This window comes from Arachis duranensis, chromosome 3 (assembly GCF_000817695.3).
Source record: "Arachis duranensis cultivar V14167 chromosome 3, aradu.V14167.gnm2.J7QH, whole genome shotgun sequence".
Lineage (NCBI taxonomy): Eukaryota > Viridiplantae > Streptophyta > Magnoliopsida > Fabales > Fabaceae > Arachis > Arachis duranensis.
The window spans coordinates 41780572-41799913 of NC_029774.3; the positions used below are offsets into that span (position 1 = coordinate 41780572).

At 29.9% G+C, this 19342-nt stretch overlaps 2 protein-coding genes and 1 pseudogene across 19 annotated transcripts; all 3 read right to left on the bottom strand.

The window, feature by feature from the left end:
- Nucleotides 1-1117: 1117 nt before the first annotated feature.
- On the bottom strand, nucleotides 1118-2032 carry LOC107479039 (uncharacterized; annotated as a pseudogene).
- A 298-nt stretch (nucleotides 2033-2330) lies between these two features.
- On the bottom strand, nucleotides 2331-6367 carry LOC107478851 (CRAL-TRIO domain-containing protein C3H8.02). 5 transcript variants are annotated; one of them, XM_016098992.3, is made up of 7 exons: nucleotides 5966-6367; nucleotides 4385-4830; nucleotides 4070-4222; nucleotides 3690-3836; nucleotides 3044-3196; nucleotides 2770-2892; nucleotides 2331-2575 (listed from the first exon to the last, which is right to left on the bottom strand). In XM_016098992.3, exons 2-7 carry the CDS (start codon nucleotides 4541-4543, stop codon nucleotides 2498-2500), a joined length of 813 nt encoding a protein of 270 aa, XP_015954478.1. In that variant the 5' UTR covers nucleotides 4544-4830; nucleotides 5966-6367; the 3' UTR covers nucleotides 2331-2497. The 5 variants fall into 5 exon arrangements, with proteins under 5 accessions (XP_015954478.1, XP_020993944.1, XP_015954477.1 ...); XM_021138285.2 differs by having other exon boundaries at nucleotides 4385-4850; XM_016098991.3 differs by having other exon boundaries at nucleotides 4385-4860.
- A 1557-nt stretch (nucleotides 6368-7924) lies between these two features.
- Nucleotides 7925-19149, bottom strand: LOC107478852 (lysine histidine transporter 1). Of its 14 annotated transcripts, none has more exons than XM_052259253.1 (14): nucleotides 18781-19149; nucleotides 18506-18656; nucleotides 18265-18336; nucleotides 17838-18121; nucleotides 16736-16768; nucleotides 16249-16310; nucleotides 15639-15716; nucleotides 11151-11320; nucleotides 10576-10959; nucleotides 9934-10327; nucleotides 9085-9190; nucleotides 8875-8966; nucleotides 8713-8781; nucleotides 7925-8330 (listed from the first exon to the last, which is right to left on the bottom strand). In XM_052259253.1, the coding sequence occupies exons 7-14, from the start codon at nucleotides 15639-15641 to the stop codon at nucleotides 8232-8234; spliced, it is 1317 nt and encodes a 438-aa protein (XP_052115213.1). In that variant the 5' UTR covers nucleotides 15642-15716; nucleotides 16249-16310; nucleotides 16736-16768; nucleotides 17838-18121; nucleotides 18265-18336; nucleotides 18506-18656; nucleotides 18781-19149; the 3' UTR covers nucleotides 7925-8231. The 14 variants fall into 14 exon arrangements, with proteins under 14 accessions (XP_052115213.1, XP_052115214.1, XP_020993938.1 ...); XM_052259254.1 differs by having other exon boundaries at nucleotides 16736-16854; XM_021138279.2 differs by having other exon boundaries at nucleotides 11151-11390; nucleotides 18781-19148.
- Nucleotides 19150-19342: the final 193 nt, after the last annotated feature.

Sequence of the window (19342 nt, forward strand, 5' to 3'; positions counted from 1 at the left end):
TGAATAATATATAGTATCAATTAATATATTTATTATTATTAAATATAATATATATAAAATCTAAATTAATATCAATAAATTAAAATTCTTATCTCTTTGTTTAATAATTAATAAGAATATATTGATAGAAAATCATATTGGTAGAAATCTAAATTAATACTGTATTTACTAATAACTAACATGTATATATGAATGACATTTGTGTGGAAACAAATCATTTTGATAAATCTACATGCTATGCAGAAATGTGCTGAAAACTTTGAAAGATACCAAAAAGAAATTTTGACTAAAATGGCGCATAATCGGCCATCTTTTTTCCCCGGATCCCATATGGCCACATCCCCTTCATCTCTCTTCTTCCCTCCTTTCCTAACAACTATGAATTCTCTCTCCCCCGTTGGACAACTATGAGTTCTCTCTTCTCCGTTGGTGACCTCTCATTTTCTCCATTTGCCATCTTTTCTCCTACAAAGTTTTTAGTTTTACTCTGATTTTGGTGTGTCTATGCATATATCTTTATATATATTTTTAGAACTCATGTTGTTTTAGCTGGTTCAATCTGTGGACTATACTTGTGAGTGAGGAAATGTTAAATTGATGATTTTGAACACGAACCATACATGCTATACACGACCACCTAATTTAATTTGTTTAAAATATCTAGTCTTACTGATTTACTATATTACATTTTTAGAAAATTAATATACTCTTTTAATTTTATTATGACAATTTTAATATACTCATTTGTTTAAAATAATTTCATCTATTTATACAATTTTTAATAAAATTATTTTGTGTGTGTTTATCTTTCATAGATTACCTAAGAATTCAACAATTGATATGAATTTGTGTCTATTTTTCGTGATAAAATAACCAATGTTGGATATGTGCACAATCTCTAAGTGGTTTGTGACCCGACTCACATTAAATAATGCTATGAAAGAATAATTTAAAATTATTTTATTTAACTTAATAAATATAATTTCATAGGTGTAATATGTATAATTACATATTTATAACCTTTAATATTATAAGTTATTCTGAGTAATTATTAAATACAAACAAAAGGCAAAAAAAAAAAGAAAAAACAGTGAGATCGAATTTTGTTGTATGTTAATTAATTTGAAATTGGGTGCACGCAGTCTGTTGATTTATTGAAAAAAATGGTGAACATAAATGCCAAGAAATGGTAAAGATTAAGCTCGACCCTTTCATCCTCCAAGATGAGAGAGCCTTGGCTGTTGGCTTGGCAAGTAGATCAGTGTGAAATTTCCAAAGAAATGGTGGATCCTCTAGAAGAAGTAAATACATCATCAATCCCTGCAAATTGCAAGACCTTCTTGGAACCCTAACAGCAACAATTCTAAAACCACGAGGAGCAGGCACCATACGGACAGTGACGGAACCACAATTTTCGGTGACCTTGCAGAGAACGGTGTGTGGCTTTCCAATCTTGTTACCCCAATAACCTCTCCTCACAGGAATCACCGAAAGTTTTGCCAATATAATGGCACTGCAAATGGCAGTTGCCATCTCCTTGCTGCACTTAACACCGAGTCTGACGTGACCGTTGGTATCACCGACAACGACGAAGGGCTTGAAACGGGGTTTTTGACCGGCACGTGTTTGTTTCTAAACGGGCATGATCTTCATGACTTCATCCTTCAAAGAAGGACCAACCAATGTGTCAACGATTTGGTGCTCCTTGATTCGGAGATAGCGGAGGTAGATTTGTTCGAGGCTACTGAACTTTCCCCCTTTCATGAGGCGACCCAGCTTCGTCACTGGAACCTACTTCTCCTCTTCCTTGCGGCATCCACCGCCCCTGCGATGCCCACCGCAGCCCTGTTGCCCCGACCACCGCGGCCTCTGAAGCCATGCTCGAATCTGCCACGATCTACGCTGCCCGCGTTCAGCCATTGATGAGAGAGAAGAAAGATAAATGTAGGGTTTGGAATTAGGAGGATGGTGGTGTGAAATAAAATTAAAGGATAGAGTAAGGATAATTTAAAAATTTTATTTAATTTTTTAAGATTTAGTTAATTTTGTATGTAAAAATTTATTTTTTATGGGTATAATTTTAATTTCTATTTTTTATGGATAAAATTGTTGGCATCTAAATCTTTCATAGGTAGAAATAATTATTTACTCATATATATATATATATCTGAAAATAAAATATAATTCTAAATAAATATAACAAATCATAAATAATTTATTATTTAATTTTCAAAAATTTAAAATTTTACCGAACTAATGGTGGTGGTAGTAGTGAAGAGAAGTGTAGGAGGAACTGAAATTGGTTAGAGTTAGATGAGAGAAGGGTAAAATTAAAAAAAAAAGAAATTAATTAAATGTTGACTGGTACAAATTTGACTGTAAGAGTAAAATTGAATCAATCTTTCTATGAAATAAAGTGTATTGGTATCACAACCACATATCGGTCACTGAAACCCAAGACAATGCTATGCAGGAGTAACTTTTGTGGAAAAGGCTTTTAATCTCTGAAGTTGGGTGGCAAATTTTTATCAGTAAAATATTCCTTCCTGACCTCTTCTGCAGTGCAAAATCTTACCTGCGAAAGTGGATTTAACCAAAAGAAAATAAAGATAGGGAAGCATTTAGACTCGATATCTAACACCAAACACTGCGGAAAATAGTAAAAGAGAGTCATCATCTTACATACAATATAATTAAGTAAAATTATAACAGATCTCCTCTTTCTTATAATCATAAATAGAGAGTTAACATAACATGGCTAATGCTCACCAGAGAAACATAGGACTTTAATAAGGGTTTGGCTATCTGCCAAATTGGCTTAAACACAAAAGGGGCATCCACGAATAGTACTTCACCCAATCTCTTGGGATAGTAATAATAGAATACATCAAACTGCAGAAAGTGAAGGAAATACATTAGGTTTTTGGAATGCTCCTTTAGTACAATTTCTTACCAGTGAGGCACTTGCATTCATAAAACACAAATTACACCATGGTAATACATATTTATCAATAAAAAAACTAGTAAGAAAAAATAAATATACCAAGAATGTCAAATATTTAAGATCAGCATTTTCTGTTCCAAAACCTCTGAGATCAACTATTGCAACCATCTGCTCCTTCCCAGTTGGAAGCTTACTCAATGCCTTCTCAACCAAGAAAACACACAATCTTTCATCATCTTTGGGGTCCTGTGCCTAATGATATAATCAGAGGTAAGGTACATCCACTGACAAATAAATGCAATGCAATAAAAGAATGTACTATGGTAAATCCAACATAGTAGACATTCATGGGTCTTGCTTGTGCAAATTGAAATTAAATTGGACATAATTGCGACCATAAATTCATGGCAATTTAGGCAATCTTGTACTCAAATTTAAGAATTATTATGCAGAACATTGCGGCACTTGGAAGCAATGGACGGACAAGGTAGAACAAAGGGAACACAACTATGAGCTAAACATGTAGGCAAGTTCTTAACAAATCAAAGAACCATGGGCAAATGAAAATCATACAAAATAAGCTTACAAAAATTGAAGAACCTGGCTATTCAGTAGAGCAAAGCAATTTGCACTTGCATCCGAGTAGCCATGCTTATTTTCCTCTTATTGTATATATAATTAGAAACAACACAGGCAAACATAAATCAAAATAAAAGATTTCTATTACTGCAACTTCCAGACTTACTTCAGGAAAATGTTTTGAAGCAACCACCATAAGTACAGGTCTGCCATAGATATCTAGAAAGTCATGTACATATGCCTTTCCAGTTTGAGTAACATCTTTAACTGCCTCTTCGGTAAGCTCCGCCACATTAAAGTCTTTACGCCATTTCTTATAGAGTATAAGGAAAGCATAAATCATGTAAAATTTTCAAGCAAGGGCTGTTCACTTGGTTTTGTAGTTGGTACATGGGAAGGTGGAAAACTTGGAATGAAAATCAAATTATGCTTGCTTGCTTAGTTTAGCAAATGATCCATAACAGTTGAGTACAAAATGCACTCAAAATTCACCAACATTTCCACTTTTCCATATTCCAATTAGTAAACGTCACTATCNNNNGATACAATGGCTTTAGTCAACTTCTTAACAGCTTCCTTAACAGAGAACTTGCGGTCTTTAAGGAACCATAGTATCATGTCTTCATCATCCCTTCCATTTTTTCCTACAGGGAGGCTATAGTGTTCTTTCTCAAGCTTCTCCTTCACTGCCACAACTAACTACAAAATTCTCAACAGACCCAACCTATAAGTGTGCCTTTAATGAAATTAGTAGCGTTCAATTAATCAATTCTAATATTATCTAAGGTGTGGTCAATTTCAAGAACCCTAAGATAGAAAGGAATGGGAAATTGGAGGAAACAAAAAGAAAAAGAAGAGTACCTTGCGAGACTCATTAGGATCCAAGTCGAGTGGAAAGTTAGAGCTGCGAACGGTGAGATTGGAAAAACGATGAGGATTGGTTGTTACAGGAAGCTTTGACCCAGCGACGGAATAAGGAAGGTGAAGAGTCATGGCTGGGCAAACTCGTAGCAGCAACATTCTGAATTTTTTTTTTCTAGCGGTATAGTTTATTGTGGAAAAGGTGATTGTGGCTGCGAAGTTAGTTAGGATGAAGCTAATAGCAAGAGAGTCGAATTGTGTGGCTGACCAGCTTGCCAGACATGGAGGATGGAGCCCTTGGAGTTGAATGGCTTATTGGCTGCAACCTTCTCAAGACCTGAACCTATCTTGCAGCTGTTGGAGTTTGACCAAGGTTTTGAAAACCGGATCGGTCATCGAACCGCTCAAGTCACTGATTTATTGGTTTTTTGGTCCAACCAGTTCAACTGTAATTCAACTGGAATAACTGTTTTGTACTAAAATAATAAATAAAATATAAATAAACACATTAGAACATATTATAGTCTAATATAAACTTTAAAATGTTATCCAAATTTAAAGCACTACATGAAACGCCATCAACCAAAGTCATAACTTCTCCGGTTATAAGTTTAAAACAAAGCCTATTGTTACTTTAGCTAAGAGCACTCTGGATCGGACAAAAAATAACGTGTTTACTTCTCCAGTTATAAGTTTAAGAGCTTTGTGATATAATAAGAGTATTAAGCACCAACTTATGGCAAAATGTACTATCAAGGATACATATACTAATGTTTTGCGTGTTTGTTGCCACTTTATTTGGCTAATCAAGTTCAGTTTTAAAGTATGAAATCCCAAAGGTTCTAGAAGTTGATTTCTTAACCAATAAATCAAATTGCATAGTGTCACAAAGTTAAATTTTATGTTAAAACATGAGGCTTGTTGGTATTAAGCATAAAGTGAAATTAACAACATTCAAACTTTACACACAATTACTTTTAAGTTGACATATAGTGGTTAATCACATATCATTTCAGTTTTTCCCTGTATTCAACGGTATTGACACGGACGGAAATGATAATCACTTGGTTTCTGAGAGCTAAAACAGTATTACTAAAATGTCAGTAACAATATTATACGAGTTCATTCCAATACACAAATTGTTACATTTTGTGATTAAATTACAAGTATTCCTTTAGGAGGCATTTGTTTTGTTTTTTGGTTTATAACTAGTTCACAGAAACTAACAGTACTTTAAATAGCGAAAAATCAACACATATCAAGAACATGCCAAAGTTTTCAACCCAATTTTAATAAGCTCAGCACAATGATTAACAACACAAAAAAAAAGCACTGAATGAGGCAATGAGCACAACATTTATCACCAAAATACTTCAACAAAATTTAACAACAGCAAAAAAAACAATTTATCAGTATCAATTTATCATCAATCAGTAAGTCATTAACTGAGTTAATCAACCCAGAACAAGCAACAACAAGCTAGTAAGCCTATACCAGAGTTAAAATTTATCATCAAGCAGTGAGCAAAGCCAATCAACCAAGAAAAAGCACCGAGAACTGACTGAGCATCCGAGGCATTACGTTCAGCGAGGGCAGTGACCAGAGATTTGAGGGAGAGCGACGGACGACGGGAAGCTGGCGACGAACACTGGCGAGCTGGCGACGGTCGAAGGGGAGCTGGCGACGAACACGACGGACGTACGACGGCGGAGCAGAACCTGGAGACGCTGGCGTTGGGCGAACGGGAGGGCCTTCGAGCACGGCGAACCAGGAGGATTGGCGAACGACCACGACGAACCAGGCGGCGACGGTGAGACCAACGGCGGAGCGATGGAGGCTAAGGTTTTCAAGGAAGAATGGGGAAGAACTTTGAAAGAAGACCAGGGTTTTCAAGGAAGAATAGCATGGCGAAAGCTTGGAAGGGGAGAGAGAGACTGGTTTCTCAATATCAAAACGGTGTGTTTAGAGTACACTGGCCGGGTCCCGATTAACTCTTCTTGGACCGAATCAATACTTCCAATATTAAATATTAGTTTTGAAAATAAAATACCTATTATACGATAAACTATGCTGAACGGAGACACACGATACAACACGATATGGGACAAGTTAACACGTAAATTTTAAAATTTGATAAAACACGGGACACGCATACACATAAAATATAAAGTATTTATTAGATAAATTATAATAATATTTTGATATTTTATTCAAATAGTTTGAATTGAATTAGATTTATAATTTTATAAATTAAACAAATTAAATATATATAACAAATCTCAACATCAAATTTTAAATAACCAATAATAAAATAATAAGTCTCGACAAAAATAAAATTAAATAAATAAATCTCATTTTAAATATAAAATATTTATTAAATAATATAATACATAAATAATATAAAAATATGTAATAAATAAAATATATTATAAGTATAATAATAAAATAATAAATTATGTAATTTGGATAGGATTAAATCAGTTTTGTAAAATAGATTTAAAATTCGATCTAATTTATGCAATTTGCAAAAACATAATCCAATTATATCTAAATTAGTGTAATTTTGATCGATTTTTAATTTAAATTAAATTAGATGAGTTTAATTTAAATTGGTTTAGATTTAAACATCTCTAATACTACGTGGTACTAAAATCTCTGCTCTTTCTACAATTAAAATATTATTGCTTAATAGATTTGTTGATATTTGAATAATGACTCCTGTATTGGTATATATTGATATTTATGACTTATATAATACTTTAGTGATGATTTTAAACAAGCTTTAAATTAGAATAATCCGTTTAAACATTAAAAAGACATAAAAGATCAGCCCTGTTTTCATGTCTATTTTTTATTATGAGAATTGTAGTTGTTAGTACAATTGATGTTAAAGTTATTTACAGATTAATTTATACACACAAAAAAATGATCTAACTAACTCCAGAACTATATAAATTTAGAGTAAATAGCAACTCCAAAAAAAGAATTTTTAAAATGTGTGATTAAAAAATCAAAATAAATTATTTCACTTTGAAAAACATAAAATAATTTTTTAAATTATCGAGGACAGTAATTTAAAAAATTATGTGGTGATTTAAATATATAATACCTTTGAAAATATTAAAATAATTTAAAATCATGATTTATCAGTAAAATGTAAAAAAAATGTGTTTTTATTATTATAATATAAATTATATGTATTTATTTAATAAAAATATAAATTGATAAATATATATAACTATAATATGTTATTTAATATATGCACTTAATAGTTTTTTATACTATAAATATTAAGGTAAAAAAGATAAGACTCCTGAAAGGAATAAATAAACATTACTTATCTTATTAAATAGAAAATTTTGGCTATTTTTTATTTTTGCCATCTACTCAAATAAAGATGCTAAAAATATTTTCTTACGAAAATTTGTGTTAAAAATATATTTTACTTATTTAGCCATATTTAAAAAAAAATACTTTTATAACACATCAAAATCAAACCATAAAATTCATAATCTAATGATAAAAAAAAACATCTTCATATAAAGACAATTGTAAAATCTTCATTATAATATCTACTTTGTTTTTGGTTCCCAAACTTTTGCGGGAAAGGAATATGGATTCTACTCTAATGAAATAACCTATTAGAAGCTAAAAAGGAAGTTCGACCATACTTAAAATGAAATTAGTCTGTTCTTCTAACAATACACTTCACTTAATAAAAGTGTTTTTCTAAAATAGCTAACTAGGTATTTGACTAAAGGGCTAAAAGAAATAGATGAATAAATGTGATGAATAATATTCAAAGTAACATCATCGTTGACGCAACCTCATTTGTGCCAAAAAAAGATCAAGAGAAAAATTTATAATCCTTAGCTTGCAGTATGATCTCTCTCATTGCGCCAATCGAGCCTAAAACCATCAATAATACTCCAAATACGATGCAAAACTGAAACACCATGAAAAAAATTTACAGTCATATATATCGTATAATCGTAAATTTTGTGAGATTTTAATCCATACACTCTTAGTACGTATAAAATAGTACTACACTTATATTTGATTTTTTATTAGTTATTAAGAGCAGTATATATTTATGGAAAAGTCTAGGGGACCAGCAGTTTTATTGAATTTTGGCCAACATGTAACCAGCAGAGGAAGGTGAGCCATTGGATGAAATTTCACATCAATCTTACACCATCAAATCATCATTGATAGCTAATTGATGGCTAACAATCACAAAAATTGCTGGCTCCCTAGCATTGCTCTTTATGCAATATATGGAAATTCAACTATATAGAACTATGAGAAGAATTTTTAAAAATACATACCCAATTTGCACACCAGGATCCGCTAAATCTCTTTGGTTTATAGACTACTAGCCATATTATGCAAGGGAGCTGCGAAAGTTTATTAAATTGAATACCATCAGAGTTTTTTTGTAGGTTACAAAATAATAAATAAATAAAATGGGATTAATTTGATTTCCTTACGAAGTATGTGGTTGGAGCAAAGACAAGTCCTCCTAAGAAGCTAAGGAGCCCACCAAAAAATGGAAATATAATTGCAACTAGCATAGTAAGTGCTGCATTGCATGTGAACAAAATTTTCAACGTTGCGGTTAGATTCTACTCACGTGTGCATTGAAAAAGAACAACTATATATATATATATATTAGGAAAAAGATTATGAAGAACACTCACCAACATAAATATTGCGGGAAATGAAACGAAGGTACCAAGTTGGCCTGAAATTCATTCTCCGCACCATGACTGATTCCATCATGTCAAACACCGGAACAGCAAACACCTGACAACATGAGAACTTCTTAGTGCTCTTGGGAACTCTTGTATTCATTTATTAGTTAAATGATAAGTCATTAATAAATATTTATAACAAAATTACTTTCACCGTATGTAGCATAAATTAATTAGAGAAGATAAATCCTCTTATTTATTCTAAGAGCACCTATACAAATGACTGAATATTATATATCCTATCCAGATAATAAATTATGATAATGATGTAATACATCTATATTTTTACAGTGAAAGGATACAATGAACCCTTTCCGCTATATATAAGTAAACTCTTAAAAAATACTATAAATACATAAAAAAATAGCCATCAAATTAATTATTAAACTAAAATATATAAAAATAATTTAAATAACATATGTATTTATAAAAAAAAATCCAAAATATTAATTCATCTATTTAATTATCAAGTTTTGAATTTTTTTATTTTTTATGTTTTTAAAAATTAACATATAATTTGAAGTTTTTACTCTTTTAATTATTAGGAGAATAAGTAGGAAGATGAATTATGATTTTTAATTATTTTTTGTAAAAATATATATTAACTAATTTAGTGACTAATTTTTAGTGTACAAATAAATTTTTTAAACAGAAATTTGATAGCTAGCTAGTGACTTATATTCATTTAAGTTTGTGTGTAAACAAAAATTATAAAACTAAAAGATACGTGAAGCCCAATATGGAACCCTAAACTAGCAAATAAATTAACACATCTTTAGTGTAAGTGAAATGTACCTGATAACTTCCGGTGACATGAATAACGACAAATATATTGGCAACGGCGGTGAGCCAGTGGGGTTTGTCGAGGGACATGAGGATGTTATCAGTAACAGAGTTTCCAAAAGCCCAGTAGCCAAAGATTGCAACAGGGAAGTAGCACAAACCCACAACAATGTAAGCAGCAATCATTCCCTTCCACATGGCCTTCTTTGAAGGCTTCTCTGGCGTCGAAGGAACTGTTGCTTGGATCTCAAGCAACACATTGTGTGCAGCATACCCAAATGCTATGGTCCCCAAACCGGTAAAGAAGTCGAAAACGTTTCCTGTCGTAGTTGAAGATCTTCCATCATATTTCACATCTGGTAAGGCACCTTTATGAGCCGAACTTGTCCATGCAATCGTTGAGTAGCTGCAATTTTCAAACATGTAACTAATCAAGTTCTTAACTAATATAATTAATTACCAGACTAATATTATCTTAGCATACAATATATATAAACTTTTAGGCTGTGTTTGGATATTGTATCTAGCACAGAAATACAAAGATAAAAAACAGAAAAACAGACATACATATAATGACTGATTTTTATCTTCTTGTGTTAGGCTCAAAAACAAGATCGAAACAGAGTCTTAATTAATAAATAAATATGTGATTACCAGATGGACATGACGGCTGCAGAAATAGATACACCAATGATGGAATTGAAACTGGGGAGATGCGAGAGGAAAAACTGAAGGCTTGCAAAGATCATAATGAAGTAAGTGGTCCTAATTGGCTTACAGTCTTTGCAAAGAATCTGATGGGCCTTCTTCAAGGAATTTCCACCAGTAATCATGTAAATTATATCTGTGCCAATATCCACTATGAGTGTTTGAGGCACCACAATCCATAAACCTAGCTTCTCTCCGAAGGCATATTGCCCTAATTCATGGTACCTATCAAACCTCTTCCCAGACTCAGCCTCGTGCATCTCAATCATCTGCCATGCCGTGTATAATGTGCATATCCACGAAAGCACCAAAACCGTGATGCCAGGACCCCTAAGAGGAAGAATATTTTTATACAAAAAGATATAAAGTTACATCTTTAATATATTTATTAAAGAAAATTATAAATTTTAATTAATAGTAATGTTCATACACTATAGCTGAATCTTGTATTAAAAAAGAAAATCTCAATTAGAAAAATAAAGTTAATTGATGAGGGAGATGGATGAAAGGAATAAACAAACCATCCAAGTTGAGACATGGCATAGGGAAACCCAAGCACTCCAGCTCCAACCAAAGCAGTGACATTGTGAAAAGCACTGTACCACCACTTTCCATTCCTGGACCTCGTCACTGCGAGCCAATTATTGATATCTTTATTATTATCTTCCATCTTCTCTTTTTCTCTATTCAGCTGTGTTCAATCAAGAGAACTTCAACCAACTGCATGTGTTCAGCAGTAACACTATTTTTATATTGATATTCTGTTGACAAAAGATAACAAAAGATTAGAAAAAACGTCTTTCCTTTTATAACGGATAAGATTTTGTAAATCTTTTTTGTTTTTGTTTTAATTTAAGTAATTCTTTATTTATTCATCTTTATAATTATTATCTAAAATTTCAACTTAAAAAGATTCAAACATCACTCTGATTTTTTTGTCAAGATAAAATTCCAATGACACTTAACTTTTATTAATATCTTTTTTAAGAACTTTTTTGAGTGAACTTCTAAAAAAAGATTCTTTTTCAAGTTATCTTTTTTCAAAAGATCTTATAGAAAAATAAAAATAATTTTATATTTGAATAACTCGTACAAAAAGATCTTTTTATTTATCAATTATATTTGGGTATAACTATATAAAAGTACATTTTTGTTTATTTATTACGTGAAAAACATCTTTTTTTTTTAAAAAAAATTTTAAAAACGATGTAAATTGTAGCTTCTCAAAAAAAATATTTTTTTTTATTTTTCTAGTGCTTTTACTTTTACTACTAAAAATTTACCAAACACGTTAAAAAATTAAAAAAATCTTTTTCACAAAAAAAATATTTTTTTTATCAACTTAATAGTACCCAAACAAACACTAAATAATTTTATCTTTTTTAACTTTCTTTTTTTAAAAAACTTACATAAAAATTACCTTCTTTTTAAAAACTTACATAGAAATTACCTTACTTGTAGATGACATAAGAAAAATCTACCTTTTCCACATAATTTTGATCCTTCATTCTATGAAATTAAAATACAATATGTATTAAAAATTGATATTAATAAACAAAGCGGTAAATACTTTTCAACTTAAAATTTCCTTTCATCTCATACAAAGTAATTAATAACACTATTTTATTTTCTTCTTTTAATAGTCAAATATATCAATCCATGGAGTTTCGGTTGGATAAAATTGGTGTACATAAAAATAAATTAAAATTTGCTTAAGATATGACTAGTGGCTCAATAGACACGGTTTTTCTATTATTTTTAAGAGATTAATTTTTACATTTTTATTTTTAAAATCATAAATTTAATAAAATAATTTAAAAATATAAAATAATTATTTATAAACATTAAATAAGTTTTTCTATTTATTTTTCAATAGTATTTAATTTAAAGCAAAGATAAAAATTATATTTAAAGTATTCTTTATTTTCATGCATAATTCTAAATTTTATATTCAATTTATTTAATTATCTTTAATTTTATTACTCTTTTAAAATTAGAAATTTATATTTTTATTATATTCTTTCATTATATCATACACTATTATTTTCTTTGACTATTATTCTCTATATACATACCTGTGATCGTCTCACCGCAACTGTTATATTGCTTTATTCTCCTTTTTCATTTTCATTTTTTCCTCCCACATTCTCTTCACCCAATTGTAATTAATTATCACCAAATACCAATATAACCATTCATTCTGTTAACTTTTATGAGTTGTTAAAGTGTTATTAAAAGAATTCGTTTTTGTGTCTTTTGAATATCTAGATGTATAAAAATAATAGTTTTTTCTTAATGTGCATGTTAAGTAATTTTATTGTTCTATTAAGAAAAAATTTAAAACATAAAGCATTAAAAAATTTTGTTCAAATTATCAAAATTTAATATTAGTAATCCTAAAAATTAATATCAAAATATATTATTTTTAACTAATATAATAAAAATAGTGTATTATTGTAAGTTTTTGACAAATAATTATAAATTTAAGTTACAATTTAATATAATACCTTAGAACATAATGTTGTCATTACTTTTCATATTTGTCTGCTATTATATAAGTTTCAGGTTTGTTTTATTGTGCACATTAATTAAACTATACTTTATTATTTCATTTTGTATGTTTTGAAATAATGCGAACGTACTATAAAGATAACATTAGTTTTCATAACTAATCCGAATCCTTTTACTATTTTGTTTGTCATTTAAGTGCTTGTTTGGGTGTCATTATTTTGATAAAAATATCTTTTTTAAAAGAAATATCTTTTTTTTATTTTTTAGTGTTTTTGGCAAATTTTTAGTAACAAAAGTAAAAACACTAAAAAAATAAAAAAACATCTTTTTTCAAAAAAATCTTTTTTTAAAAAAAATACTTTTATCTTATTTTACCTAAACATAAGGCTTGTTTGGATGAGCTTTTAAAAAAAGATCTTTTTTCAGAGTTATCTTTTTCTAAAAGATCTTATGAAAAAGTAAAAATAATTTTATGTTTGGATATCTCATACAAAAAAATATTTTTATTTATCAATTATAATTACACATAACAATATAAAAATACTTTTTTGTTTATTTATTACATGAAAAATATCTTTTTTTAAAAGAAAAATATCTTTTAAAAAAAGATGTAAATACAGCTTCTCAAAAAATGTTTTTTTTTATTTTTCTAGTGCTTTTACTTTTACTACTAGAAATTTGCCAAACACGCTAAAAAATTAAAAAAAGGGATCATTTTTCATTGAAAAAAAATCTTTTTTTAATCAATTTTTAGCGCCCAAACAAACACATAATTGATAGATAAAAAAATCTTTTTACATGAGATAACCAAAATAAGCTCACTTTTGCTTTTGTAAAAGATTTTTTAAAAAATATCATTTAAAAAAAAATATTTTTCGAGAATACACCCAAGTCCTAAATACTATCTATAAAAAATAATTACTTAAAAGTAAAACACTATATAAAGAAAGATAGAAAACTTTTGAATTTATACTTCTGGTTTGTTTCTAAATTTCTCACTTAATATTACTCAAATTTAATAGGTTGATGATAGTGATTCTTTTTTATTAGTTAAAAAATTTCATATATCTCTCTCTTTATTTTATTGAAGTTTTTTTAGGTCAAAATATTTTTAACTTCTATAATTAGTATTTTTTAAATTATCTAGTGCATAAAATGTAACATCTTTTCATTTTATTTTGAAAGTTTCATGTTTTTTTTTTTTATATCAAAACATCACGGTTTATTATATTATGAATAAATTACCATTTATATCCATGAAAGATACGAACGCTGACAAATGTATCCATATAAGAATAAAACGACAATTGTACCCACGAAAGATAGCTTCCGTGTGCCAAGAATACCCTAACAGACCAATTGTGTAAACTCTTGGCACACGAAAGCCATCTTCCGTAGTTATAATTGTCGTTCTATTCTTATATGGGTACATTTGTCAGCATCTGTATCTTTTATAAGTACAAATGATAATTTATTCTTATATTATTATATATTATCTTTGTACCACAAAACAAAAAATAAAATTTTATATCTTCTTGTTACTTATTTTATTTTATTTTGGTTATCTAAATTAGCATGTATGTTACAACTTATTTTCTATTATTTATGCAATATTTTTACAATATTTTTTCTATTTCCAATCAATATTCATTTAAAAAATCATCTTTAAATCCTAAGCCATGTAACACAAAGGTCATTGCATCCATATTTTCAAAAGTTTCAAAAAAATAAAAGCTTCTCGTATTTTTATAGTTAGTTAAATGAACAAATAACAACGATAACATCATAATTTTAATGAATAAAGTAAAATAATTTATCAATTTTTGTTAAATTATTAATTTTAGTTACACTTAAAAGTGAATAATAATACTTTAAAAATAACTAAAAGAATTCCAAAAGTCTTGTGTGTGAATCAACATGTACTTAAAATATTATGTGAAAAAAAAATATAAACATTAGGGTAGTCAATAAGTAATTACAGAAGAATAAAAAAGAGAAAAAAATAATTGTGAATTTTAAGAGTTGAAACGGTAATAAAAAGGAAGAAAAATTTAGATATTTGTTGGGTTATTCTTCTTGAATAGGATAGAGTTGAACAAAAATATAAAGATTGTAATTTAAAAACATATGTAAAGACAATTAGAAAATAATTTGATACTAAATTGATATGTTTTTGAAGAGAACCCTCGAATAAATAAATAAATAATATTAAAGATTTTTCCCAATACTCAGCTTGTCATGATTTTAACTAATTAGAAGATCCCAAACACACAATTATTTTAAGTATTTTAATTTAGTTTCACTACTCATATAATAGTATTATTCGGAAGAACACCTAATATTAGGATCTAAACACATTTTTTAATAAAAAAGAAGAAAAGAACTCTACTTTTTATAAGAGCAATAAGTTCATAATAGAATGTAAAAATCAGTGTCCCATTTTCCAAGAGGGAAAACACAAAAATATTAAATAGGTTAAATGTATATGTAGAAAATACCATATCAAAGAGATCCAAACAAACTTGATTATCCTCAAACTCCACTTTTGTTCAATCAACACCATGTAATTCATAGTCCTAAAACAAGAGAAGTAAATTGCAATAAAGTTATAGCACAATAACACTGATAGACAACTAGCAGGAGCAACCAATAAACTAATTAACATCATTTATAACTAAACAGCTGTATGAAATTGTCCATCATAGCTTTTAGGTTTAACTTTAAGTCAACAGCTTTGGCAGAACCTAAGATGCAATTTTAATCGTTATTGATTATATCAAATGTTATCCTCATCAATTATCAAGTAAAAGAACACTTGCCCACAGCAAAGACGAACAATTAAGAGAATCCATAACACAACAAAAATTGAAACTCTAAAGGAAAAATCCCTATTCATTCATCCAAATTTAAAATAATTGGATACATTCTCTAAACCAAAGAAAATATTTAAAAGGCATAATTGAACATAATAATCACATTTAATTTTTCATTAGCTCCACAATAGCTTAAAGGTCTTAATCTATTGAAATCTTCTTGACCTATTCCAAAAAAATTGAGAAAAAGCAAGACCCTCCCAAAACAAACTTGATAAACAGTGAACTAACTCACCAACAGAGTCCCACAAACCCAAATTCATGGTGCTCCCATCCACAATAAGCATTTACCAAGTCCTACAATAGGTAATCCTACTTGTGATTATGATTAGTTTATAAATATAAAAGGCTCCAACAACAGTATAGCCTCTGGGACTTCAGCACTGAAGTTCAATGCATAGTTATTTTCAATTTCCTTACACAAAATGGTATTATTATAAAGAAGCTAAATTTTCCTTTCAAAAAATCTTCACTTTCATAAACTTAGTTTAAAATTCCAAAATATTCTTCATCCTTTTTTTTTATAAATCAAGAAGCAAAATCTCTTTATTATAAAGACAAAATCTTTAAGCAAAGCAAACCTACAATCAAACACACATTTGGAATCTAAACTAAATTTTAACAATTGTACTATTGTGCCCCTAATTTTCTGAATTTCCAACAAACAACATATAATTTACAATTCAAATATAAATTCCAAAATTGTGAAATTGGCCACTTACAATTAACAACATTGTCCAATCTTTTGTTTCCTTCTGTTAAAGAGTGCATTAACATAGAATGTAAAAGACATTAGCAGGTTGAAATAGCAAGATATGCACAAGATAGACCTACGAATAACCTGAACCAAATGTGAGAGAAAAAAGTAAAATATGTGAACAGGGCATTGAAAGCAACTACCAAAGTATAGGTAACAATGCACTTGAATGTTGAAAGTTGCTTTTCATTTATTTGGTTAAGGAACGGACCATGAATTCAGAGAATTACCTATCTTTGGCTAGGGATTTCATATTCTGGAGTTCATTGCAGTGGAGTGGATGTAGGAGATAGATAGTAAATACTGCACCATATGCTTTTGACACTAAAGGATCGTCAAGATCCTTTATGGCTAGCTCTTTTTCCAAAAGGAACCAATTATATGCATTACCCCTTAATCTTATTTATCATATTCATGGTAGTTCTCATATTGAAATATGATGAAAAGGTTGAAAAAAAAAAAACAGAGGCCAAATACTAAAACAAATTTTATAAGAAAACAACACAATGAGCTAGAAAGTGATGAGAAAACTGTGACTCTCGCAGCAACGAAATGGAAATTTGAAATTGAAAATTCAGGACAAACAGAATAAAAACCAAAAAAAGCAGAGAAAAAACAAAAGAAAGAATTGTAAGAAAACAGATCAAAATATATATAGCAACATTTTCCACCAATTTTGACACCCAAAAGAGGTAAATTGAATGGATTTTAGGATTTGTTATTTGTGCAACCCAATTCAATAACTTCAATCCGTGTTAATATCATTATAGTATATAGCAAGATTGGAAATTCTATTATGTGTACTTAAAAAAATGACTACCATTTATTATGATACAAATAATAATAATAACTCATTTGACTGATACATATAAATTTTAAAGCACAAGATATCTGTTAAGAATTTAAGATTGCTTAAAATTGAAAATTCAAGTCTTTTTTAAATAGTAAATACATTAAAAATAATAAAACAAAAGAGTCAAAATTCAGAGCATGTTGCTTAAAATGAGTTTATAGAGTGTGAATATCTTAAATATGATCGGCCTCTGAAGTATTGAGAAAAACTATACCTAGATTTGAATCTCTGAACTACTGCCCCAGTGCCCCTGAACCAGCGACCCTCTCTGTTTTCTGCTTATTATCAAAACCGTGGTATCCAGGACTACCATCTCTGGCCGTCGCAACGGTAGCTGGGATACCAGAGCTTGATGCCACACCCCCATGTCCCACTGCCACTGCTGCCTTTGTGGTCCACCTCACTGCAACCGATCTCATAACTCTCCTCTTTCCCCCAACATCGCACTTCCTAGCAGCTGCAGCTACTCCATCAATGTAGGTGTCGATGATCTGCCTCCTTTCAGGGTTCATGATCATCCGAAAATCATATTATAATGGTAAGAGAATATTATTCATCAAATTCTTCTCATTTCTGACGATAAATAAATTTTAACTGAATATATTCTCTGAGAAGTGAGAAAGAAACCGAATAATTCTTACCTTAACAAAATTAAAATGTTCCTCCTGTTGTTGCACCCTCTTCACTTTATCCTCTTGCTTTTTCCTTTCCATCTAACAGAAAATCGAAAAAAATCTCTATTCATGAAGACGGAGTCCAAAAAAATAATTAAAATTATTTAAAAAACTACTATAAATTACATAATAGAAAACCAAATCCAATCTAATGCCTACAATTTCTAGGATACATGAGAAACCCTAAATCAATCTAAACCCTACTAACCTCCGATATCTAATCGAAGATCTTCACCACCGACATCATCAGATCGGAGAATCAGAAGGAAGAGAGAAATCGAACTTGTAAAGCTAAATTTCTTTCAGTCACTCCCACAAATCTCTCCCAGAAATCGGTACTCATCTCTCCAAACCCTAACCTAATAGCACGAGAGAGATATAGCAGAAAAATGTGGCAAATAGTAAAAAATTAAATCAAACAACACAAAAAGAGAAATGAAAAAAAGGAATAAACCAATGAATCAATCAAAATAGAATGCTCACCGGCCTGAGCAGGAGGAACAGGCTTAGAAGCCAACTGAGTTTGCTGCTGCTGAGCCGCCGCAGCTGAACCCTTCTTGAGTGGAGACGCAGCTGCCGCCGCTGCGATTTGCTGTGGGGTCCTCAGCTTCGTCACCTCATAGCGATTGGTGGTCTCAGAACAATGGAAGAAGAAACTGGCGAAGATTGAAGAGACATACGAACTGGAAAGAGGAAAACCGGGTTGAAGAGGTAAGGTCTGGGAGCGAGAGCGGGAGAGAGAAAAACTGAAAAAGAGACGACGCATAGAGAGTCTGTAACGAAGTAATGGCATAAGGGAGAGAGAGAGAGCAGCTTCCTTTTCTCCGTTCACCTTCCCTTTCGCTTTTCTTTTTTATTTAATTAGAACAGATTAATTATTTACAAAAGCATTTAAAATTGGTGGATAGTATTTATTTGCGTCAGAAAAAACAACAGTTACTTGATGATTATAATAATATTCTAGTGTAAGAAGAGCTCCTATGGTTCCAAAAGTTCAGAGAGCAATGGGTAAGGTTTGAGAATAGAAATACAAGATTCTTTCATA

Excerpts from the sequence above, each read along its gene's own strand:
- LOC107478852 (XM_052259258.1), bottom strand. Across the intron at positions 10,960-11,150 it reads GCCATGTCTCAACTTGGATG|GGGTCCTGGCATCACGGTTT; the intron begins GTTTGTTTATTC and ends TCTTCCTCTTAG. Across the intron at positions 8,331-8,712 it reads GATCCTGGTGTGCAAATTGG|TTTTGCATCGTATTTGGAGT; the intron begins GTATGTATTTTT and ends ATGGTGTTTCAG.
- LOC107478851 (XM_016098992.3), bottom strand. The coding sequence starts at position 4,543 with ATGTTGCTGCTACGAGTTTGCCCAGCCATGACTCTTCACCTTCCTTAT. Across the intron at positions 3,197-3,689 it reads CTTCAAAACATTTTCCTGAA|GCACAGGACCCCAAAGATGA; the intron begins GTAAGTCTGGAA and ends TTATATCATTAG. Across the intron at positions 2,893-3,043 it reads TTAAATATTTGACATTCTTG|TTTGATGTATTCTATTATTA; the intron begins GTATATTTATTT and ends CACTTTCTGCAG.